The following is a 23,669-nucleotide window of genomic DNA, read 5'->3' on the forward strand; positions in this document are numbered from 1 at the left end:
GAAAACATCTTAAACACAAGAAAAATACATGAGTGCGAAATGCTTCTATTGGAAACAAATTAATCCAAATGAAGACAAGGGAAAGTTTCTAATTGGAGACAAACAGTGTAAGTGAAACCACGACGAAAGGCTTCCAAAACCTTGTTGAGTTGCTCTTGAGTGCAAGATTTGTACTTATTCCTGGTCTTTTCTCTTTTCCCATCTAAAACAATAAGAAAATTTCTCCAAAAAAAAATCATATTTCCGGGGTTTCCTATTGAAGCATTTGCATACACTCTAGAAAAACCCTATTTGTTCACGAAATTAGTAATTATTTAATTTGAAAACTTCACGTACCGTTAACAATAAAGATTAGCACTTAATTTAACTAAAATTATCCAGAAATATGACATAAATGTTAAACAAAACGAATAAACAACAGTCACCTCATTGTGTTTTTCATTGGAAAACATGGTCAATCTATGAAAAATTCAATGGTGAAAAGGTACACTTTTAATTTTTCCGAGAAACTAACAAATAAAAATTTCTGAATATGAATGGGTTTTCGCTTTATTTAGAGCAAAATTAACTAAATAATGAAACTGAGGTATAGAAAATATATGACTATAATAATTTAGTACTGTATTTATCATGAAAACAATGACGTTTCCATTTAGAGTAGCGAAAAATTTCCATTTGAAGCAGGTTTTGAATTAGCTTAATTTACCCTATTTATCCTGTCCGGAAAATCCGTTTTTATTTCTGGGACACCGGTGTCCCATTCGTCCTTAACCCTTTAAGGACGATTGGGTCACCGGTGACCCATAAATGATTTTTTTTCTACGGCCGCTTTTGTTTTGCTTTTTGCTCTAAAAAGGCAGAAAACCTGATTTTTTCTGACCCCCGATTTTTAACCCTTTCGTCCTCAAAGGCTTAAACCTTAAAGGGTTAACTCTTTCCGGACCGCAGCATATGCTGCAAGCCAATTTCACAATTTTTTAATCAAAAATATCTAAGCTCAGGAATTAATTGAGGTCCTACAAAAAATATCGTACATTTGGACATCCTTAAAGTTTGTAATCCTCCAAAAGAATTGAATTTTTCTCAGTTCTGAATAATTAAAAAAAAACACTGTTTTTCACTGAATATTCATATGCTGCTTTGGGTGCTCAGAGTCCCAAAAGATACGAAAGAGTTAAACCTCAAATCTGCTCAGGACATAATACAAGAAATGAAGAGCTTGATCAAAAACATTTCCTAATTGAAGGTAGATTTTCCTTCTTCATCAGGAGATTGCAATAAGATAATTTCCACTTACCTGGGGCCTGGTTGATCATCTTCTATTGGCGACTGGAGTCTGCAAGAGAGAAAAAGGTCATTAGTTTCCCGGAAAATCTATCCAAAATAATCGAATATTCTTCCAAAAGTTAGCATTTTAATTTAGAGATAAACAGAAACGCTTGAGACTTACCAGGCCTTCTGGAGATCCTTGCTGCAGATGCTGTGCTGTGGCATTCCCAGAAGGAACTCTCGTTGCCCATGGATATCCCTCCTGAAGGGGACTCAGTTTCAGAGACACTTCTCACTTCATTTTATTTTAAAATTAATGATCCCTCGATATACTTGAGACATCTGACTCCCGGACTACACGGAATACAAGCTCCTGGAGCTTCTTACAAAAGGAAGACGTGGTGTACGCTACCAATTCTTTCCCTAACCCTACTTTAGAGAGCTTGAACTCCCCGGAGAAAGTCTCCATTTATTTTGTTTGAAAACCCTTCAGCCACGATTAGCAGCACTTAAGCTGCTTTCCTTTGCAAAGGCCCTCCACAAATCCATTCCCTGCAGAATTTCCCGGAAGATGCAGCAAATACACAAAAACCCTTCAGTCCCCAACACTATCACTTTGCTACTTGCATTTTACTTTCTTTTATGCACGAATATCTCCTAACCATCATTTCAGTGAGATCCCCAGTAATCCCTAATCACAAATTGCACTTTACAAAACTAAGAAAATTCACGGGAAATTGCGAAAAACGCGGTAAACCTGCAGAGTCGAAATAAAAGCTTTCAGGTTTCTAAAGCGGCAACTAGATGTACTGAAAAAAATCAGATGGCGCATCGGTCAGGAAAAAGTTTCGTTCATTTTATCGACTTTGAATTTCAAATGCATTGAATAAGTAACGGTCACTTCGGATCTGCAACCAATTGATTTTTTAAGAACATTTTGTTTACTTTTTTTTTAAATTTTAATTTTTAAAGAAAAATAAGATTCAGTCGTGTGGGCAGAACGTAGAAAATATTATTCCACTTCAGATATACAAAAAGGATTTTTTTTTTTCAAATCAAACGGATCAAACACTGTGTTCTGAAATCTAGAAAATTATTCTTGGCTTTTAAGGAGCAGTCTGCAGAACACTGCTTTTCAGGGAATTTGACAAGATATGCAGGAGGGATTCTCCACCGAAGGCAGAATGTCCAGATGACTAGCGAAACCTCAAATCACAAAAGAAAAGAAATTTTATGTCATTCAGAAAGCGACTGTAAAATTGAAAAATAACCCCAATGATAAACCGGATAACCCAAGCATTTTTTTCTTAATATAGTCTTGTAGAATTCCCTAAGTAAGGCATTATAGAACCAAAAATCTTTTTAAATGCTTATAACGCTCTTGGTTCCATCACTGAGATTACTATAATTAAAGTGGCGCACTCTTAAGGATCGGTACTCAATGGGTCAAGTGGTAGAGCACTCGCTCTATGATGCAAGTGTCCCGGATTCGAATCCCCTTTAGGTCACCAGGATTTTTCTGGCGTTAAATGTGTTCGGATTGCATCCAGTGAGCTTCACTGCACTTGATTCCACGGGCATGGGACTGACAACCTCATCCCGTACAACAAAATATAATAATGCATGTCTAGAAATCCCCTTTCGGGAAGGCCTTGTTCCTTCATGGAATGTTGTGCCAGCATTATTATTATTATTATTACTCTTAAGGATCTTAAGAGCTTCTTTGGGAATTAAAACAGAAAATTCTCACTTTAAGTCTTTTAAAAGTTCACTAAAAGACATGTCTAATACTTGGTTCTATAAGGCAGATATGTTGCTTCTTGGGAAACCCTATCAGATGACCAAATTATACATTTCTTTAGATAGGGCCTTTATTATTATCCACAAGAACAATTCTACATAATTTTAAATTTTAAATCAAATCGCATTCACTGTTTCTTAATTGCTTTTGTGCAACAAAAGAAACCCTTTTGAACCCAAATACAGGACAATTTTAAAAGCAATAAATATAACCGCTTTTATTTCTGAGATACACAGGTCCGGGATGTCAGAAAGGGTTTATATATCTGGACACAAGCCCTGTTTGTGTGACCAGTCCAGAAACGAAATATTAATTCTATAAACGTGTTTGATATGAACATCCCTAGATTCTTTTCAGTAGATTCAATAGATTCCTTTAAGGACGATTGGAACACCGGTGTCCCATAAAGAAAATAATTTTCCCTGACTAACAAAAGTTATTTTTTCTTATGTCTGTACATAATTGTAAAGTAGAAGGTTGAATGAATCTAGAATTTTTTTTTCCAAGTCTCTAGCATCTAGCTATTTAATAAATATTTAAGCTCAAAACTGGAGAATTATTAAATTCTCAAATCCATAATTGATTTTATTTATTTTTTATAACTTCCAATTTTTTTAAGCAAAACCTTTTTGGCAATAAAAACTACAATACTCATACATAATATTTTTCATTAAAACGAAAAATATTACTCATTAGTATTGTCAGAAAAATTACTTAAATTTTTGGGCTTATTTTTGTCCCTATCGTTCATAGAGGCACACAATACACCGAATCAGACTCTGTTGGACTTTCCAAGGTTAGATATAATTTCAGTTTAATTTTTATTGTTGATTTTCAGTCCATAGTGTCTCGTTAAAGGATTAATTTATTTAGCTTCAAAAACATTCAAGATTTGCTAAACTCTTTATATAGATGATTGATAGCCCTAAAAAGGGCTGTTTGTCTGAGGTTTTTCCCAATGTGGGAAGAGATGCGAAAAGAGATTTGAAGAAAGTTACTTCTTCTTGGCTGCTGTCTTCTTTGGCGCAGCTTTCTTCGGCGATCCAGTCTTCTTCGGCTTGGGAACCTTTGGCTTTGTTCCTGCTGACTTTGAAGATGCCTTCGTGGACTTTTGCTTGGGAGCAGACTTCTTAGCTGCTGCTTTCTTTGGTGCAGCTGCCTTCTTCTTCTCTCCACTTGGCTTCTTCGCTGCGACTGCCTTCTTGGCTGCAGCTGTTGCCTTCTTCTTGGGCGATGCAGCCTTCTTCACTTTCTTCTCTCCAGAAGCTTTCTTCACACGGGGCTTCTTTGCCACTGCCTTCTCGCCCTTTGCAGATCCAGCCAATTTGAATGAGCCAGAGGCTCCCTTTCCTTTCGTCTGGACCAGAGCTCCACTAGTCACGGCGGATTTCAGGTAGCGTCTGATGAATGGGGCCAATTTCTCAGCATCAACCTTGTAATTGGCTGCCACAAACTTCTTGATGGCCTGCAGGGATGATCCACCACGCTCCTTCAGATCCTTAATGGCTTTGTTGACCATTTCAGAAGTCTTTGGGTGCGTTGGCTTCACTCGAGGCTTCTTGGCGGCGGCACTTTTGGGGGCCTTGGCCTTCTTCCCGGATGGGGATACTGCTGGGGCTACTTCCACGGATGTCTCTTCTGCCATTCTTTACGATTTCTGGGTAGATATCTCAAGAAAATTACCAGAAAACACCACATTTTACCTTACTTGAAAAGGGAGCTCATTTATTGGAACCGGAATTTTGCTTTGATCTTCACTCAATTTTTCCATCCATTTGCAAGACTTTCAAAAAAACTTAATTAATTCATCAATTAAGTTACTCCTGGCTAGTGGATTCGAAAGACTGAATGTCTATTAAACATAATTAAAAGATACATCTTTTTCATTGTTCTATTATCCAAAATAATCGCAAATTTGCTACAACAAAGTCGAAGATAAATATTGGCGAAAAGTGATAGCACTTGAATTTTATATTCATTTTATGCAATTAATTGAATAATTTTTTTAAGTAACATTCTTGAAAAATATTTAAATATATTTTCAATGTTCTTTCGATATTAAAAGCTAGATTTATAAAGCGGAATATTTTGATTTTTCAAGCTAAATATCGAATTTGTTGAAAATCCAAAGTAATAGAGCAATTCACATGGATATTTTAAACATTTACGAATGAAAAATTAAATTTATTTTTACATTACTTGTTGATTAATCTTAAGAAGAAGTAGTACCCGTTGAAACATAATCAAATTAATAACAAATTAGAAGGCTATTGGAATTGTTCTTTAACTCTTTCCGGACCACAACATATCCAGCGAACGAATTTCAGTAAAACTCACTTTATTGTAAGTCTTAGTGGTCAAATATGATACTTTTATAGAGAAAGAATTTTCTCCGCCTCTGGGAAATTGGAAAACTCATGGGAACTCTCGTCCCCTAAAGAAAGCAAACGATACAAACTTGGACAAACTTCAATTTTCCAAAAGCCAAGAATATCAATGTTGTGAATTATTTTTGCGTGTCAAATGACTCCTTTACAATATTGATCACTAAAACAAGAAGAATTATTGACCAGTATCTTCTGTGATGTCCAGGAAGTGCTAAAAAGGACACCCAGCTCCTGCTTGCCAACAGATTCCTCAAAATATTTCACAGAATAACACTTTAACACACATTTCTCTCAACAGGATGTTATTGCAGACACATTAAGCTTTCTCAAGAGCCAAAAAAACACTTCCTGGACAATCAGAATTCACCAAAATCTGGAAGAATAAGAAAAACTTTCCCGAAAGCAATCTCCTTCGCTGCCAAATGTCAAAATTATCGGCCATATTGACAAAAATTTCGCTCCCGCTTGAATTTTCTTACAATGTTGGTGTCAAAAAGCAAATGGCGGACATTGGCGGGATAACCTTACATTTGACCTCTAGATTTTTGGGGACGAGAGTACCCATCAACTTTGAACAAGTTTTTTGAAAATTTATGAAAAAATTGTTTTTCGAATTTATGTAATCTGTAATTGTTAGTTATCATACTTATTGGCCCCGAGAGGTTTTTCCTTATTCTGGTCTAGAAATATGAAAAAAGTCACAATATGTGCAAGGAAGCAGAAAATCGAAAATTCACGATTTTTGACCAAGAATATCTTAGCTCAGGAGTTAATTGGGATCCTGCAAAAAATATCCTAGATTTGGACATCCTTATAGTTTGTAATTATCCAGAAGAATCGGAATTTTATCTATTCTAAATAGTCTAAAAAAATTCTTTTTTCCATGGGTAGGGGGAGGCTTTGAACTTTCGCATACAAAAATGATGTTCAAGTTCAGTGATTTTTTCTGACTACCATGCAAACTGTATGGATTCTCCAACTATGCCAAAAAAATGTCTTACTTATAAGGTTTATAATCCCACCAAACAAAATTCCAGGAAATCCTTAGATTTTCCTCCAGAGGAAAATGAAAATTTAATGGCGATTTATCCGATAGATGAATCAAGTTTCTATTATCGCACACGATTCACGCCATCATTGAACACCCCATTTTCACCGTAAATTTTGCACCGGACACTAAAAGTTGCACATCATTGTTTAAAGGGAACTCTAATCTACTTGATTAAACCATTTTTATATAGAATAAAACATTTTAATATCACTTTTTTGGAACTTTTCTGAGAGATGTTTTATTGACATTAAAAACCATTTTTTTGATTGGTTCTACGAGAATTTCACTCCCGAAACGGTTAAATCTGATGAATACTTTCTTAAAAAGTCCAAATATCACCAAATTTACACGAATCAATAAGTTTTTAAAGCTAAAAATTGACTAAAACTCTGCAAGCGAGAAGACCACACAAGATTCCACCATTCCTCCACGGAGCCGGATATGCACAAAAACGTTTGAATGCGCATCATTGAAGATTTCTCTGTTCCTGCAGCTGCAGGAATCGGGATTTAGCACAGATATTGAGCTTCAGCAGGTGAACAAGCTAAAATTTTCACAAAACAGCTTCTCACGGACAATTTCTTTTCTTTGTCATGCAAAACAACACAATAGTGAGGTTATGTCAAAGATTGTCAAAAAACCAGTTGTAAACTGTATGAGCTTATTGCAGATGTGATTCTTTCATTGCACATTCAGTTTGTGCAAGCTTGAAAAATATTTTTATATCAAAGAAATGCAAAATTGCTTAATAATTACTCAACTGCAGCCTATTTGAGTCAAATTACTTCTTGTTTATCAACTTTACGATTTTTAAGTTTTCCTTTTTAGTGGTGGATCAAATCGGTAGATTACAATAGATGTGAATATGAGGGATCGTATCTAAAATGAAGTTTCCTGGAAAATATCTGAAAGAAGCAGTCTTCTATGTGCGATCGATGAATCTGAGTCAAGTTTGTGAATTTTGTTCCACCCACAAAAAGTGCCTGTTCAGCCTAAAAGATTTTTACATAAATCTGATTCCTAATAACCCTTCTACCCTTTGTGATAGTAGTTTTTCAGAAAAGTGATATTAATTCTGCACAATCGTATGAAATATTGCACAGCAAAATTACAGTTTTGGACCTGTTTTTATTTTTTGTTTCCTGAAACTAGGAAAAAAGGATTAGACTCTCAATTTTTTCAGGAAAGATGGGATTTAAGGTTAGCTATTACAATATATAGCCATATGTGAGATTCATAAAGGAATATGGGAGAAATATGAAGTGTCTGAAGGTAGCGTATGTGCGAACGATCAAAGCCTCCCCCTACCCAGAGTCCCAAAGGAGACGAAAGAGTTAAGTGTTGCAAATTGGAACTTGCTGCGTAGATTTCCAATCCGTTATTTGAGAGAAACTTTTTAAATGATTTTATGTTGTATTTTTGTGAAAAAGTTACTTTTTAGTGATTTGTGAATTACTTTAGGTTAGTATTCAAACTTAGAACAAAAAATTATCAAAAGACTGTTAATTTTTAAAATATATTCAGATAAACATATTTTTACGCATAATTTACTTCACATCGAATAGGAAGTGTTTAAATGAAGAAACGATGGATTTTGGTAAACATTTTCTCTTCTATCTGCAAATACTTTTTTTTTAATATTACTGAAAATCATTAATTAATGTAAATAAACATGTTTCTTTTTAATTTCGCGAACAAATTGAGTTTTAATTTTTTTTAGCATCATTATACATGTGAACCACTAAACGCAGCAAATGATTAAGTCGTTTAAGTAATGTAATTATTTTTAGTCTTTTACAAGAACTTAATAAAATTTCTAAAGAGACTAAGAGTTTTATAAAAGAAATCTTTTGAACTTAATAACTTTCGGGTTAACCTAAAAATAATAACTTTTCTATTACTTTTTTTAAAGCATTTTATCTATATTTCAAGACAGTTGCTAAGTAAAATTATTTTATTAGTTTTGTCAAAATAATAAAATTTCTACAAGACCCTAAATGCACCTATGCATTCTTCTACAAATCAGTTTCCATTTCCAGGTAAAAAGGGCAATTCCTAAATTAGAAACGTCTCATAATACTTCAGTCCTTTTTAAGTGTTTTAAGACTCTCATTACCAAAAAAATATTGCAAACCAACGAAACAATTAAAATTCGTTAATCCCTTAAATTGCAAGTCATTAGAAAATTCTTTGTAATAAATGAAAACAAATTTAAGATTTTTATTAACTCTTTATGAATGGATTTAGTCGCCCTAAAAAGGGCGTTTTTTTGTGGTGGAAGTTGAGAGCAGCCGAATTGCAGGATTTATGTCTTCTTCTCGGTCTTCTTGGGCAGGAGAACTGCCTGGATGTTGGGCAGAACACCGCCTTGGGCAATTGTGACTCCGGACAGCAATTTGTTCAATTCCTCGTCATTGCGGATGGCCAACTGAAGATGACGCGGAATGATCCTGGTCTTCTTGTTGTCACGGGCAGCATTGCCGGCCAACTCAAGAACTTCAGCAGCCAGATACTCCATGACGGCAGCCAGGTAAACCGGAGCTCCAGCACCGACTCTCTCAGCGTAATTTCCCTTGCGCAGGAGACGATGGATACGTCCCACGGGGAATTGGAGCCCAGCACGATTGGAGCGAGTCTTCGCCTTTCCCTTCACTTTTCCTCCCTTTCCGCGTCCAGACATTTCAGATGATTTTTCTGTAGATTGAAGCCACACGAAATACACTCAGCAAGAGCAGTCGATTGACTATCCAGAATTCGACACTAACTCCCGGTATTTATGCATTTATTTGCCTGAAATGAGTGAAGCCACAACTATCGCACACTATCTCACTCTCCTCTTCATTCAAGGTCTTTCCTATTGGAATGAGCAGCTGTTCAATGGTGTGCGTGAGTAGCTGATCGGAACCGTTTCGGGCTACGAAGTCCATAAATACCGGGGTGACTCCCAGCGACTTTTTAGTATCGAAAGTTACTTGACTGACGAAACTTTGCTGAAAATGGCCCCGAAGACTAGTGGAAAGGCTGCCAAGAAGGCTGGAAAGGCCCAGAAGAACATCTCGAAGACGGACAAGAAGAAGAAGCGCAAGAGGAAGGAGAGCTATGCCATCTACATCTACAAAGTGCTGAAGCAGGTCCATCCTGATACTGGTATCAGCAGCAAAGCCATGAGCATCATGAACAGCTTCGTGAATGACATCTTCGAGCGCATTGCTGCAGAGGCTTCTCGTCTGGCCCATTACAACAAGCGCTCGACCATCACGAGTCGCGAGATCCAGACTGCCGTGCGTCTCCTGCTGCCCGGAGAGTTGGCCAAGCACGCCGTGAGTGAAGGCACCAAAGCCGTCACCAAGTACACCAGCTCCAAGTAAATCCGACGCCTGTCCACGGATCATTCTCCAAAACCCACAAAATGGCCCTTTTGAGGGCCCACAAATGCATTTCATAAAGAGTTTTTGATCATTCTTAAATTACTGGAAAATAAAATGATTAGTTTAGCGGACGGAAGGATACGGAACAACAAAATGACGGCTTGATGTTAGCGTCATTTTCAATTTTATCACTAAGCTTTGTGATGTTCTTTCCAGGCTTTCTCATCTTTTCAAAGAATACGCAAAATATTGCGGAAATTCAGATAAATTCATTATATTATTCTATTTAGAAATAAAGTATTTAATGCCTTATAAATAATAATATAAAGTACCGAAAATATATTTAACGTTAATTATTTATTTACTCGTTTACGAATTTAAAAATTATAAATAAAATTTTAGAAGAAAAAATAATAAAATGTGCTACATTTTAGAAAATCGTGAATTTAAGAAATCGTAATTTCAAGAATATTTTAATGGTTTTATTATATACTTTGTAATGTTTTATCCTTTCAATTTAGCAAAACAAATAAAAACAAAAGCAGCAGTCATTTTATTGCATTCTTAATTGCCCTGAATTTGGGTTCGAAAGGGTTTCTTTTATTGAACAAAAGCAATTAAGAAAAAAAGGTTTTTAAAGACTTTGGGGTAAACTCTTTAAATATTGAATTGTGGCCCTGAAAAGGGCCGTTTTTTGGGGTAAAAGATTTTTTTAAGCCATTTAAGCACGTTCTCCACGAATACGACGAGCCAGCTGAATGTCCTTGGGCATGATAGTGACACGCTTGGCGTGAATGGCGCACAGATTGGTGTCCTCAAACAAACCCACGAGGTAGGCCTCACTGGCCTCCTGGAGAGCCATCACGGCGGAGCTCTGGAACCTCAGATCGGTCTTGAAATCCTGAGCGATCTCACGCACAAGACGCTGGAAGGGCAACTTGCGGATGAGCAATTCTGTGCTCTTCTGGTAGCGACGGATCTCACGGAGAGCCACTGTTCCTGGGCGGTAGCGATGGGGCTTCTTGACTCCGCCAGTTGCTGGGGCACTCTTGCGAGCAGCCTTGGTGGCCAGCTGCTTGCGAGGAGCCTTTCCTCCGGTTGACTTACGGGCAGTCTGCTTCGTACGGGCCATTGCTGTTTCTTCCTTCAAAAACTACTTACGATCTTTACGCTTTGAATAGTTCAGACAAACTATGCGTTCGCAGACCGTTTTCAGGCCTTTTATGCAATCGCCTTTCTGCAGTACACGAGGGAAACTACACATAAAATTATAATTTTATTAATTATTTTAATTTTTTCAAGAGACTTGCTTTTAGGTTTTTAATGTATTGCCCTAAAGCTTAAAAATTTTGATTAATTCCTTAAATATTTGATAAGTTTTTTGAGAAGGGGCGTGGTTTAGTTAACAAAAGACGGGGCCCAAGCTGCAGAATTCAGTTTGCTGATGACACGGCAGTGTACGTCAGCGACTTCACTTCTCGGGTACCCAGAGCGATTAAAGCCCTGGACAAGGGACTCGACCAAATTCATGACTATTTTTCCAAATGGAAAATCAAGACCAACGCCGCTAAAACGGAAGCCATTGTTTTTTGCCGTAAGGCAAAATCCAGGAAAAATATCATGAAGAGGTCAGTCTCTATAAATCGTCACGCGATAGATTGGAAAAAGTCAGTCAAATATTTAGGGGTCGATATTGACCAAAAATTAACCTTTTCTGGCCATATTAAGGCCGTCCATAAGAAGGCCAAGAATTCAGTGTGGTCCCTGATGCACTTGATTAATCCATGGTCAGCCCTCAGCAAAAAGAATAAATTACTTTTATATAAAGCCATAATCAGGCCTCAAATGACCTACGGGTCTATTGTTTGGAGACATGGGACTCCCTCATATCTCAAGAAACTCCAGATTGTGCAAAACAAGTGCATCAGAATGGCCCTACGTCTTCCCAGAGATACTCGGATAGAGGAGCTGCATCGAGTTGGTGACATTCCATTGCTCAAAAAATTCATTAGAAAATTAGGAAAGAATATTTTAAAGAAGTGCACTTTGCACAGAAACCCCCTAATCAATAGAATAAGGAGGGCCAAAAATGATTTAGGGCTGCCCAGGCTCGATTTAAGAGCATTGCCCAACTCTGTAAATATGTAAATGTGATATTAGATTTAAGGTAGTTTAAGGTAGTTTTAAGATAAAAATCACCATGACAAAAATGCAGGTTTTACTCTTTTTCCTGTGTTTAACACAATTTATTTTAACTTTTAAAAGATCAGCAAAGACAGATACAGTGCTTCTAGCACGTCATTTTAAAATGTACAGCGAAGGTTCCACAAAGGGTACCTAGTACTCAGAAATTAAACCAAACCATGTTAGCTTTTAAGGTAGAATTATAACCAATAGGAGAAAATATAGACTTTTGAAATCGAATCGAAATCGCAGAATTCAGTAGTTTGTTCTCGACTATCGTTCGGAATACAAGCAACAATAAGTGAAAATGACTGGTCGCGGTAAAGGAGGCAAGGGACTCGGTAAAGGAGGCGCCAAGAGGCACAGGAAGGTGTTGCGTGATAACATCCAGGGCATCACGAAGCCAGCCATCCGTCGTCTGGCTCGTCGTGGCGGCGTGAAGCGTATCTCTGGGCTGATCTACGAGGAGACCCGTGGTGTCCTCAAAGTTTTCCTTGAGAACGTGATCCGTGATGCCGTGACTTACACCGAACACGCCAAAAGGAAGACAGTCACTGCCATGGACGTTGTCTATGCCCTCAAACGCCAAGGTCGCACTTTGTACGGTTTTGGTGGTTAAATCCCTCAAATCTTCATCTCAATCAACAAAAACGGCCCTTTTTAGGGCCACAATTAAATATTTAAAGAGTTTATCCGAAAGTCTTAAAGTTAGTTAAGGTAGTTAAGTTAGATTTGAGTACAAAATATCCAAGATGAAATGCAGGTTTTACAAAATTTTCCTGTGAAAACTAAAATCCCAAGACTCAATAAAAACCGTTATAGTAAATACTTAGATAATAGCATATCACATCAAAAATGCGCTATAGTTTCCTATAATGTACCTAGCATATAGCAATAAGAAAACATAAATCTTTCGTTAGAAATAAAATCATGAACTCTAAGCTGTCTACACATTATCAAAAATTTCTATAAAAAATGACATTAAAAAAAGTTTTTTAAAAAAATCGCCTCCAGACTAGTGAAATTTTTTTTTAAAAAACTGTATTTTTTACAGAAATTTGTCTAGTGTGTAGGCAATTTTGTAAAAAAACGACCCATTTTTTTAAAAAATCAAGGTTTTTTCTTTAAAAAAATCTTTTAAAAAAATGCCTCTACACACTGGGACAATTTTTTACAAAACAGTTTTTTAAAGAATTTTTTAAAAAATCACAGCAACTCGAGACATTTTTCATGAAAATTTGTCATTTGAGTGGTGGAAAAAGTGTGAAAAGTGTTTGTTGGAATTCCCTGGGATAGTTGTTAGTGAATGTTCGTGGAAAATTTTCCAAAATTGCGAAAGTGCAGTGTTTTTCTACAGAAGTTGTTCCCAGTGGAATCAAAGCCAGCTTTGGAGGAACATTTTCGCTGATTTTTCTTTTGACGTTGCCGAAAGTTGTGATGTCTGTGTATTCTTGAAGATTGTTATGGTACAGTAACCTCGTGCACCAAATTAAAACAGGAATGGAAAGAAGGAAATTGAAGAATTTTGGAACATGAACCTGGTAAATCAATCAAGACAATAGACCTATTCAGAGCCACTGAGGAGATCCTAGTACATACAAGAGTCATCCGTAGTTACCACAGCCCATCACTTGAAGCCCCAGAACCACCTCCCATCATTCCTCCTTTTCAACCACGATGGAAATGTTCCCATCCGGAAGCACAAGGATGAGATGGCTACAAACTTTTGCTTCCTCCATGGGACTCCTGCTTGGACAGTAGTGGATAGAGGGAGAAGGCTTTAATGTACACCGGATAACCAATAAAAGATTTCGGATTGGAAACCAGGATATGAGAATTTATTCTTCATAAAATTTATCATAATTATCACCAGTGTCCGGAATCAAATCAGTGTCATCCAGTATCCGGAATCAAATTTGTAGAGTTGCACTGGATCAATTTTTGCAGGAATTTTGGTGAAGCACTTTCTAATTATTCCTCAAAGTCCTTCCCCTCATCCATTATCATGCTCTTCCAATTGTAGTCCTGAATTTTTTGCAGGAATAGCTTTGCAATAAAATCAGAGTTTTTTTTTTAGCATATTCATAGTACTTACGTCAATGTTCTTGGTTACAAATACTCCTGTTCATCCAAACGTATCCACAAGTTTTCCTGAAGTCCTGAAGCTTTTCCAGAAAGAGCTGCTGATCAATGGAATCTAGGATCTTTTGAGCTGCACACCTTCTTCTCCACTCTACACATTGTTCCTGGTAACAAATTTGTCCTTCCGAGTAATTTCTGCGGTTCTTCTGATGAGCATGTTTTGGTTTCCAGATTATCGCAAAGATCCCCAGAAAAGCTATGCAAGCCATTGTGAGGAGACCTCGGCCTCGAGGCAGACCTAGGACAAGGTGGCTGAATCAAATTCAGAATCTTGCCTTAGAACGCCTCGGGATCGAACTCGAACATCTTCCTGAAGTGGCGGAGGACCGACAGGCGTGGGCTGCTAGATTGGATGTCATGGGCCCGCGACCCCAATAGGGATAAGCGGTTGAAAATGAATGAATGAATGAATGATTATCGCAAAGAAAAACAATTTCTGTACATAAATAACTGCGATAGTCACACAAAATTTTTAGGGAAAAACAACATTTTGAGGTTATGTTCACACACTCCGGAATATTGATTCCACTGGGAACAACTTCTGTAGAAAAACACTGCACTTTTGCAATTTTGGAAAATTTTCCACGAACATTCACTAACAACTAATCCCAGGGAATTCCAACAAACACTTTTCACACTTTTTCCACCACTCAAATGACAAATTTTCATGAAAAATAATCCCAAGCGAAATGCTGAGAGTAATCTGTCAGAAATTTTTTACAAAAATTAAGTCTAGTGTGGAGGCATTTTTTTTTTAAAAATTTTTAAAAAACATTTTTTTAAAAAAATTTTTAAAAAAATTTTTAAAGAATTTTTTTAAAAAATGCTCATAATGTGTAGACAGCTTAAAAAAAAGTCTTCAAATTTCTTAATTGCTTTTGTTCAATAAAACAAATTTTTTCAAACCCAAATTCAGGTCAATTTTCAAAGGAATAAAAATGACCATTTTGTTTGCAAAACAAAAAAAAAATAAACAAAAATAATAAACAATCAAATTCTTTAAAAACATGCTTTTAAAATATTTTATAAACCAAATACAATTAGTGTTCTAAATTTATCACACGAATATACAAATAACTAAAATGCTAAATGTTTCATTGCAAATTGGAGGCAATACGTTAAGTATATTTCCCGTAATTTAATCTTCATCCTTTACATCTAAAGCAATAAATAAAGAATTTACTTCTATTTTAAATTTTTACAATATTTTGCGTGCTGATATTTTGTGAAATGAAAAGCAAGTCATAAACTTTTTAGTGACGCTCAGATCGAACTCGCCATTTTGTTGTGCTGCGTATTTCAGTCTTTAAAGTGAATATTTCCAGTAAATGCCGAAGCAAGATATCATTTTATTTTCCAGTCATTGAAGAATGATCAAAAACTCTTTATGAAATGCATTTGTGGGCCCTCAAAAGGGCCATTTTGTGGGTTTTGGAGAATGATCCGTGGACAGGCGTCGGATTTACTTGGAGCTGGTGTACTTGGTGACGGCTTTGGTGCCTTCACTCACGGCGTGCTTGGCCAACTCTCCGGGCAGCAGGAGACGCACGGCAGTCTGGATCTCGCGACTCGTGATGGTCGAGCGCTTGTTGTAATGGGCCAGACGAGAAGCCTCTGCAGCAATGCGCTCGAAGATGTCATTCACGAAGCTGTTCATGATGCTCATGGCTTTGCTGCTGATGCCAGTATCAGGATGGACCTGCTTCAGCACTTTGTAGATGTAGATGGCATAGCTCTCCTTCCTCTTGCGCTTCTTCTTCTTGTCCGTCTTCGAGATGTTCTTCTGGGCTTTTCCAGCCTTCTTGGCAGCCTTTCCACTAGTCTTCGGGGCCATTTTCAGCAAAGTTTCGTCAGTCAAGTAACTTTCGATACTAAAAAGTCGCTGGGAGTCACCCCGGTATTTATGGACTTCGTAGCCCGAAACGATTCACACAATGTGACTCACACAATTGAACATCTGCTCATTCCTATAGGAAAGACCTTGAATGGAAGGGGAAATGAGATAGTGTGCGATAGTTGTGGCTTCACTCATTTCAGGCAACTAAACGCATAAATACCGGGAGTTAGTGTCGAATTCTGGATAGTCAATCGACTGCTCTTGCTGAGTGAATTTCGTGTGGCTTCAATCAACAGAAAAATCATCTGAAATGTCTGGACGCGGAAAGGGAGGAAAAGTGAAGGGAAAGGCGAAGACTCGCTCCAATCGTGCTGGGCTCCAATTCCCCGTGGGACGTATCCATCGTCTCCTGCGCAAGGGAAATTACGCTGAGAGAGTCGGTGCTGGAGCTCCGGTTTACCTGGCTGCCGTCATGGAGTATCTGGCTGCTGAAGTTCTTGAGTTGGCCGGCAATGCTGCCCGTGACAACAAGAAGACCAGGATCATTCCGCGTCATCTTCAGTTGGCCATCCGCAATGACGAGGAATTGAACAAATTGCTGTCCGGAGTCACAATTGCCCAAGGCGGTGTTCTGCCCAACATCCAGGCAGTTCTCCTGCCCAAGAAGACCGAGAAGAAGACATAAATCCTGCAATTCGGCTGCTCTCATCATCTTCCACAAAAAAAAACGCCCTTTTTAGGGCGACTAAATCCATTCATAAAGAGTTAATAAAAATCTTAAAATTGTTTTCATTTATTACAAAGAATTTTCTAATGACTTGCAATTTAAGGGATTAACAAATTTTAATTGTTTCGTTGACTTGCAATATTTTTTCGGTAATCCTACACCATTAAGAGTCATAAAGCAATTAAAAGGACTTAAATATTTCGAACCGTTTTTAATTTTGAGAATTGCCTCTTTACCTAGAAACTGAAACTAATTTGTAAATTAGATAGAGTTAATAAAAATCTTAAATTGATTTCTTTTGTCACAAAAAGAATCCCAAATGCAGAAGAGCATTTTATAGTTTCAGGCATTAACGAATTTTAATTGATTTTCTTTATTGCATTTTTTCGTTATGGTGTCTACACATTGTTAGCAGTTTTCATAAAAAATTGCTCTTTTGAAGGAAATCGTCTGCACTGTTGCAGGTAGAAATGTCAAAATTTTGTCAAAAATGCGATTATTGACGAAAATTGCTCCCAATGTGTAGAGGCCTTTAATCTTATGCTATTAAAAGTCATAAAAACAAAAACACTTAAAAAGACATTTAAACTAAAGTTAATCAAATCAATTCTAATTTGGAAATTGCCCTTTTTACCTGGAAATTCAAACTAATTTGTGAAAGAATGCATAGGTGATTTTAGGGTTAACAGAAATTTGCGTATCTTAAGTAAAAATAAAATAGTTTTACCTCAACGCAGACAACTGAACCTGAAGATAAAATTTAAATTTAAAGTTTAAATGAGCTTAAATAATGATTTTTTTTTTGGGAAAATGGATTTTACATTATGGATACTAAACTGTATAGAATTTCCATTGATTGGAGGTCTCTTGGAAATAAGAGACAAAAGACGGTTGGATTTTGAATATGCATGGAGGGAGAGAGAAGGAGGAAAAAGTGGTGAATAAGATCAGCTGGAAAGAAAGTAGGGGAATGAGGGGTAACTAGTCAGAGAGTTACGTAAGACTTGATTTTTGCAAAGAGACGTGAGGAGAAAAGTGTATAAGTTTATTTTGTGAATTATAAATTAAATATTAGTTCAAACTACAGAAAAATTTACGTGACGTAGAGTTAAACGTGTTCAGTGAAATCTAAGAGGAGAAGACTTGTAAATAAAATAATTGGTGAAGGTGAAAAGTGTGTTTCACTGCCTCAGTGGATTTAGTGAAGGGCATTCGGCGGTCATCGAGGAAACGCCTTCTGGAAAAGCCAGCCGCCTACGTTCCGGATCACTGTTGAAGACATTTACTAAAGGAATATATATTTTCAGGTAAACTGGGCAGGAAGAAGAGGGTATTAGATATCACAGAATCCTATCACAGAAATTATTGTTTACCACAGGTACGTGAATATCACAAACGGTAGAAGGAAGCCCAAGAAACACACAGTCCCTGACAGATTTATAACACCACAATATATTTATAGGTAATTCTCCACACTAAACCATTTGCAGCATTTAGATTTTTTTAGGATTCTCAGAATTGTTAACTAATTAAAAAGTTCTTTTGTTAAGGAAATTATTTAATTAAAAAAAACCTGTGTACTGATTCACGATTCTACACAACCAAAAGTATTTACAGATGAAATCATAACTCACCTAAACGAATTTTTATTGGACGATCTCCTTTTCTTCGGTTAAATCAGGATCAGTAACATTATATTTTTTTACTATTTACATCAAAGTTTAAAAAGCAATAAAGATATGACGATAATTATTTTGTGCTTAAAATTGGTCTAAATTTAATGAACTATACACAATATATTTCACTTAAATTTTTGCATTTCTTTTTGAGCGTCAGTCAGAGCAGAGCATTAATCCTTTTCAAGATAATTAATATTTTTTCGTTCGCTGGGGTAAAGTTTGAAAAGACAAAAACTTAAGACGGAATTTATTAAAAAAAAAAAAAATACCATTTCAGAAATATTTTAAATTTTTTATAATTTTTATTAAAAATCTCAAGTTTAAAAATAAAACTAACATAAAAAACAGTAGGGTCGAAAAAAACCTATTTGGCAGAGATAACTAATTGGCAATATGACGTTTTTTCACTAATTTTTTTGCCTTTTCTTGTAAGGAAAGGTGTTCAAATTTTATATTCCAAATGGAATAAAAAACGGTCCAATAGGTTTGAACACGACTTCTTAGTGCCAATGACTTCTTAGGTGCTCCTTGAACCTTATTTAATGAGTTTATTAAGCTAATAATCTCTAGAATCAGCCCGAACCTATTTAGCCCTAACGCTTCAGTAATCTGAAATTTCCAAGAACTTCCAACAAATTTAAATCAAGTTAATATTTTCGAGTAATTAAATTTGTTTTGTTTTTAAAAAACATTCAAGATTTGCTAAACTCTTTATATAGATGATTGATAGCCCTAAAAAGGGCTGTTTGTCTGAGGTTTTTCACAATGTGGGAAGAGATGCGATAAGAGATTTGAAGAAAGTTACTTCTTCTTGGCTGCTGTCTTCTTTGGCGCAGCTTTCTTCGGCGATCCAGTCTTCTTCGGCTTGGGAACCTTTGGCTTTGTTCCTGCTGACTTTGAAGATGCCTTCGTGGACTTTTGCTTGGGAGCAGACTTCTTCGCTGCTGCTTTCTTTGGTGCAGCTGCCTTCTTCTTCTCTCCACTTGGCTTCTTCGCTGCGACTGCCTTCTTGGCTGCAGCTGTTGCCTTCTTCTTGGGCGATGCAGCCTTCTTCACTTTCTTCTCTCCAGAAGCTTTCTTCACACGGGGCTTCTTTGCCACTGCCTTCTCGCCCTTTGCAGATCCAGCCAATTTGAATGAGCCAGAGGCTCCCTTTCCTTTCGTCTGGACCAGAGCTCCACTTGTCACGGCGGATTTCAGGTAGCGTCTGATGAATGGGGCCAATTTCTCAGCATCAACCTTGTAGTTGGCTGCCACAAACTTCTTGATGGCCTGCAGGGATGATCCACCACGCTCCTTCAGATCCTTAATGGCTTTGTTGACCATTTCAGAAGTCTTTGGGTGCGTTGGCTTCACTCGAGGCTTCTTGGCGGCGGCACTTTTGGGGGCCTTGGCCTTCTTCCCGGATGGGGATACTGCTGGGGCTACTTCCACGGATGTCTCTTCTGCCATTCTTTACGATTTCTGGGTAGATATCTCAAGAAAATTACCAGAAAACACCACATTTTACCTTACTTGAAAAGGGAGCTCATTTATTGGAACCGGAATTTTGCTTTGATCTTCACTCAATTTTTCCATCCATTTGCAAGACTTTCAAAAAAACTTAATTAATTCATCAATTAAGTTACTCCTGGCTAGTAGATTCGAAAGACTGAATGTCTATTAAACATAATTAAAAGATACATCTTTTTTATTGTCCTATTATTCAAAATAATCATTTGCTACAACAAAGTCGAAGATAAATATTGGCGAAAAGTGATAACACTTGAATTTTATATTTATTTTATGCTGTGGAGAATTACCTATAAATATATTGTGGTGTTATAAATATGTCAGGGACTGTGTGCTTCTTGGGCTTTCTTCTACCGTCTGTGATATTCAAATACCTGTGGTAAACAATAATTTCTCTGTGATAGGATTCTGTGATATTTAATACCCTCTTCTTCCTGCCCAATTTACCTGAAAATATATATTCCTTTAGTAAATGTCTTCAACAGAGATCCGGAACGTAGGCGGCTGGCTTTTCCAGAAGGCGTTTCCTCGATGACCGCCAAATGCCAACAGACAGAAATGCAGACATTTCAGATGATTTTTCTGTAGATTCAAGCCACACGAAATACACTTAGCAAGAGCAGTCGATTGACTATCCAGAATTCGACACTAACTCCCGGTATTTATGCATTTAGTTGCCTGAAATGAGTGAAGCCACAACTATCGCACACTATCTCATTCTCCCCTCCATTGAAGGTCTTTCCTATAGGAATGAGCAGCTGTTTAATTGTGTGCGTGAGCAGCTGATCGGAACCGTTTCGGGCTACGAAGTCCATAAATACCGGGGTGACTCCCAGCGACTTTTTAGTATCGAAAGTTACTTGACTGACGAAACTTTGCTGAAAATGGCCCCGAAGACTAGTGGAAAGGCTGCCAAGAAGGCTGGAAAGGCCCAGAAGAACATCTCGAAGACGGACAAGAAGAAGAAGCGCAAGAGGAAGGAGAGCTATGCCATCTACATCTACAAAGTGCTGAAGCAGGTCCATCCTGACACTGGCATCAGCAGCAAAGCCATGAGCATCATGAACAGCTTCGTGAATGACATCTTCGAGCGCATTGCTGCAGAGGCTTCTCGTCTGGCCCATTACAACAAGCGCTCGACCATCACGAGTCGCGAGATCCAGACTGCCGTGCGTCTCCTGCTGCCCGGAGAGTTGGCCAAGCACGCCGTGAGTGAAGGCACCAAAGCCGTCACCAAATACACCAGCTCCAAGTAAATCTGACGCCTGTCCAAGGATCATTCTCCAAAACCCACAAAATGGCCCTTTTGAGGGCCCACAAATGCATTTCATAAAGAGTTTTTGATCATTCTTCAATGACTGGAAAATAAAATGATCTCTTCGGTATTTACTGGAAATATTCACTTTAAAGTTTATGATACGGAGCACAACAAAATGGCGGGTTCGGTTTGAGCGTCACTAAAGTTTATGATTCTTTTTATATCCATATTTTCTTGACTTACTTTTCAAAAACAGCACGCAAAATATTGTAAAAATTTAAAATAGAAGTAAATTCTTTATTTATTGCTTTAGATGTAAAGGATGAAAATTAAAATACGGGAAATATACTTAATGTGTTGCCTCCAATTTGCAAAGAAACAACATTTAGTTATTTGTATATTCGTGTGATAAATTGAGTAGTGGAAATTTGGAACACTGATTTATTTGGTTTATAAAATATTTTAAAAGCATGTTTTTCAATTTATTGTTTATTTTCTTGTTATTTTTGTTTTGCAAATAAAATGGTCATTTTTATTGCTTTGAAAATTGACCTGAATTTAGGTTCGAAAGGATTTGTTTTATTGAACAAAAGCAATTAAGAAATTTTAAGACTTTCGATTTCAAATGCCTTTATTCGTCTATGATCTTATTTCTAACAAAAGATGAATGTTTTATTGCTATATTAGGTACATTACAGGAACCTTTAGTGCACGTATTTTTGATGTGACATGCTATTAGATAAGTATTTACTATGACGGTTTTTATTGAGTCTTGGGATTTTAGTTTTCACAGGAAAATTTTGTAAAACCTGCATTTCTTCTTGGATTTTTTGTACTTTAACTGAACTACCTTAACTAAATTAAAAAGACTTTCTGGTAAACTCTTTAAATATTTTATTGTGGCCCTAAAAAGGGCCGTTTTTGTTGATTGAGATGAAGATTTGAGGGATTTAACCACCAAAACCGTACAAAGTGCGACCTTGGCGTTTGAGGGCATAGACGACGTCCATGGCAGTGACTGTCTTCCTTTTGGCGTGTTCGGTGTAAGTCACGGCATCACGGATCACGTTCTCCAGGAAGACTTTGAGGACACCACGGGTCTCCTCGTAGATCAGCCCAGAGATACGCTTCACGCCGCCACGACGAGCCAGACGACGGATGGCTGGCTTCGTGATGCCCTGGATGTTATCACGCAACACCTTCCTGTGCCTCTTGGCGCCTCCTTTACCGAGTCCCTTGCCTCCTTTACCGCGACCAGTCATTTTCACTTATTGTTGCTTGTATTCCGAACGATAGTCGAGAACAAACTACTGAATTCTGCAGCTTGGGGCCCGTCTTTTGTTAACTAAACCACGCCCCTTCCCAACAAAACTTATCAAATATTTAAGGAATTAATCAAAATTTTTAAGCTTTAGGGCAATACATTAAAAACCTTAAAGCCAAGTCTCTTGAAGAAATTAAAATAATTAATAAAATTATAATTTTATGTGTAGTTTCCCTCGTGTACTGCAGAAAGGCGATTACATAAAAGGTCTGAAAACGGTCTGCGAACGCATAGTTTGTCTGAACTATTCAAAGCGTAAAGATCGTAAGTAGTTTTTGAAGGAAGAAACAGCAATGGCCCGTACGAAGCAGACTGCCCGTAAGTCAACCGGAGGAAAGGCTCCTCGCAAGCAGCTGGCCACCAAGGCTGCTCGCAAGAGTGCCCCAGCAACTGGCGGAGTCAAGAAGCCCCATCGCTACCGCCCAGGAACAGTGGCTCTCCGTGAGATCCGTCGCTACCAGAAGAGCACAGAATTGCTCATCCGCAAGTTGCCCTTCCAGCGTCTTGTGCGTGAGATCGCTCAGGATTTCAAGACCGATCTGAGGTTCCAGAGCTCCGCCGTGATGGCTCTCCAGGAGGCCAGCGAGGCCTACCTCGTGGGTTTGTTTGAGGACACCAATCTGTGCGCCATCCACGCCAAGCGTGTCACTATCATGCCCAAGGATATTCAGCTGGCTCGTCGTATTCGTGGAGAACGTGCTTAAATGGCTTAAAAAATTCTTTTACCCCAAAAAACGGCCCTTTTCAGGGCCACAATTCAATATTTAAAGAGTTTACCCCAAAGTCTTTAAAAACCTTTTTTTCTTAATTGCTTTTGTTCAATAAAAGAAACCCTTTCGAACCCAAATTCAGGGCAATTAAGAATGCAATAAAATGACTGCTGCTTTTGTTTTTATTTGTTTTGCTAAATTGAAAGGATAAAACATTACAAAGTATATAATAAAACCATTAAAATATTCTTGAAATTACGGTTTCTTAAATTCAACACAATTTTCTAAAAATGACATTAATGTAGCACATTTTATTGTTTTTTCTTCTAAAATTTTATTTATAATTTTTAAATTCTTAAACAATTTATCACACGAGTAAATAAATAATTAACGTTAAATATATTTTCGGTACTTTATATT

The 23,669-nt window shown here is 37.3% G+C and overlaps 10 protein-coding genes across 10 annotated transcripts; 4 read left to right on the forward strand and 6 right to left on the reverse strand.

Annotated features, from left to right (window-relative positions):
• Positions 1-3,915: 3,915 nt before the first annotated feature.
• LOC129806278 (histone H1-II-like) lies at positions 3,916-4,761 on the reverse strand. Its single transcript, XM_055854750.1, has one exon. The coding sequence runs from the start codon at positions 4,713-4,715 to the stop codon at positions 4,065-4,067; it is 651 nt and encodes a 216-aa protein (XP_055710725.1). The 5' UTR covers positions 4,716-4,761; the 3' UTR covers positions 3,916-4,064.
• Positions 4,762-8,750: 3,989 nt separating this feature from the next.
• LOC129806284 (histone H2A) lies at positions 8,751-9,270 on the reverse strand. Its single transcript, XM_055854755.1, has one exon. It carries the CDS (start codon positions 9,186-9,188, stop codon positions 8,814-8,816), a length of 375 nt encoding a protein of 124 aa, XP_055710730.1. The 5' UTR covers positions 9,189-9,270; the 3' UTR covers positions 8,751-8,813.
• Positions 9,271-9,450: 180 nt separating this feature from the next.
• Positions 9,451-9,930, forward strand: LOC129806288 (histone H2B). Its single transcript, XM_055854760.1, has one exon. It carries the CDS (start codon positions 9,505-9,507, stop codon positions 9,874-9,876), a length of 372 nt encoding a protein of 123 aa, XP_055710735.1. The 5' UTR covers positions 9,451-9,504; the 3' UTR covers positions 9,877-9,930.
• A 628-nt stretch (positions 9,931-10,558) lies between these two features.
• On the reverse strand, positions 10,559-11,080 carry LOC129806282 (histone H3). The gene has a single exon (XM_055854753.1). It carries the CDS (start codon positions 11,006-11,008, stop codon positions 10,598-10,600), a length of 411 nt encoding a protein of 136 aa, XP_055710728.1. The 5' UTR covers positions 11,009-11,080; the 3' UTR covers positions 10,559-10,597.
• A 1,253-nt stretch (positions 11,081-12,333) lies between these two features.
• On the forward strand, positions 12,334-12,711 carry LOC129806293 (histone H4). Its single transcript, XM_055854764.1, has one exon. It carries the CDS (start codon positions 12,368-12,370, stop codon positions 12,677-12,679), a length of 312 nt encoding a protein of 103 aa, XP_055710739.1. The 5' UTR covers positions 12,334-12,367; the 3' UTR covers positions 12,680-12,711.
• A 2,899-nt stretch (positions 12,712-15,610) lies between these two features.
• LOC129806290 (histone H2B) lies at positions 15,611-16,073 on the reverse strand. The gene has a single exon (XM_055854762.1). It carries the CDS (start codon positions 16,034-16,036, stop codon positions 15,665-15,667), a length of 372 nt encoding a protein of 123 aa, XP_055710737.1. The 5' UTR covers positions 16,037-16,073; the 3' UTR covers positions 15,611-15,664.
• Positions 16,074-16,297: 224 nt separating this feature from the next.
• On the forward strand, positions 16,298-16,856 carry LOC129806286 (histone H2A). The gene has a single exon (XM_055854758.1). It carries the CDS (start codon positions 16,350-16,352, stop codon positions 16,722-16,724), a length of 375 nt encoding a protein of 124 aa, XP_055710733.1. The 5' UTR covers positions 16,298-16,349; the 3' UTR covers positions 16,725-16,856.
• A 1,845-nt stretch (positions 16,857-18,701) lies between these two features.
• Positions 18,702-19,943, reverse strand: LOC129806279 (histone H1-II-like). Its single transcript, XM_055854751.1, has one exon. It carries the CDS (start codon positions 19,895-19,897, stop codon positions 19,247-19,249), a length of 651 nt encoding a protein of 216 aa, XP_055710726.1. The 5' UTR covers positions 19,898-19,943; the 3' UTR covers positions 18,702-19,246.
• An 866-nt stretch (positions 19,944-20,809) lies between these two features.
• On the forward strand, positions 20,810-21,267 carry LOC129806287 (histone H2B). Its single transcript, XM_055854759.1, has one exon. It carries the CDS (start codon positions 20,842-20,844, stop codon positions 21,211-21,213), a length of 372 nt encoding a protein of 123 aa, XP_055710734.1. The 5' UTR covers positions 20,810-20,841; the 3' UTR covers positions 21,214-21,267.
• An 846-nt stretch (positions 21,268-22,113) lies between these two features.
• On the reverse strand, positions 22,114-22,511 carry LOC129806291 (histone H4). The gene has a single exon (XM_055854763.1). The coding sequence runs from the start codon at positions 22,475-22,477 to the stop codon at positions 22,166-22,168; it is 312 nt and encodes a 103-aa protein (XP_055710738.1). The 5' UTR covers positions 22,478-22,511; the 3' UTR covers positions 22,114-22,165.
• Positions 22,512-23,669: the final 1,158 nt, after the last annotated feature.

This window comes from Phlebotomus papatasi, chromosome 3, assembly GCF_024763615.1.
Source record: "Phlebotomus papatasi isolate M1 chromosome 3, Ppap_2.1, whole genome shotgun sequence".
In the NCBI taxonomy this organism is placed as follows: Eukaryota; Metazoa; Arthropoda; class Insecta; order Diptera; family Psychodidae; genus Phlebotomus; species Phlebotomus papatasi.

Coding starts and splice junctions, on each gene's coding strand:
- LOC129806284 (XM_055854755.1), bottom strand. CDS start 9,188: ATGTCTGGACGCGGAAAGGGAGGAAAAGTGAAGGGAAAGGCGAAGACT.
- LOC129806291 (XM_055854763.1), bottom strand. CDS start 22,477: ATGACTGGTCGCGGTAAAGGAGGCAAGGGACTCGGTAAAGGAGGCGCC.
- LOC129806282 (XM_055854753.1), bottom strand. CDS start 11,008: ATGGCCCGTACGAAGCAGACTGCCCGTAAGTCAACCGGAGGAAAGGCT.
- LOC129806278 (XM_055854750.1), bottom strand. CDS start 4,715: ATGGCAGAAGAGACATCCGTGGAAGTAGCCCCAGCAGTATCCCCATCC.
- LOC129806279 (XM_055854751.1), bottom strand. CDS start 19,897: ATGGCAGAAGAGACATCCGTGGAAGTAGCCCCAGCAGTATCCCCATCC.
- LOC129806290 (XM_055854762.1), bottom strand. CDS start 16,036: ATGGCCCCGAAGACTAGTGGAAAGGCTGCCAAGAAGGCTGGAAAAGCC.
- LOC129806293 (XM_055854764.1), top strand. CDS start 12,368: ATGACTGGTCGCGGTAAAGGAGGCAAGGGACTCGGTAAAGGAGGCGCC.
- LOC129806287 (XM_055854759.1), top strand. CDS start 20,842: ATGGCCCCGAAGACTAGTGGAAAGGCTGCCAAGAAGGCTGGAAAGGCC.
- LOC129806286 (XM_055854758.1), top strand. CDS start 16,350: ATGTCTGGACGCGGAAAGGGAGGAAAAGTGAAGGGAAAGGCGAAGACT.
- LOC129806288 (XM_055854760.1), top strand. CDS start 9,505: ATGGCCCCGAAGACTAGTGGAAAGGCTGCCAAGAAGGCTGGAAAGGCC.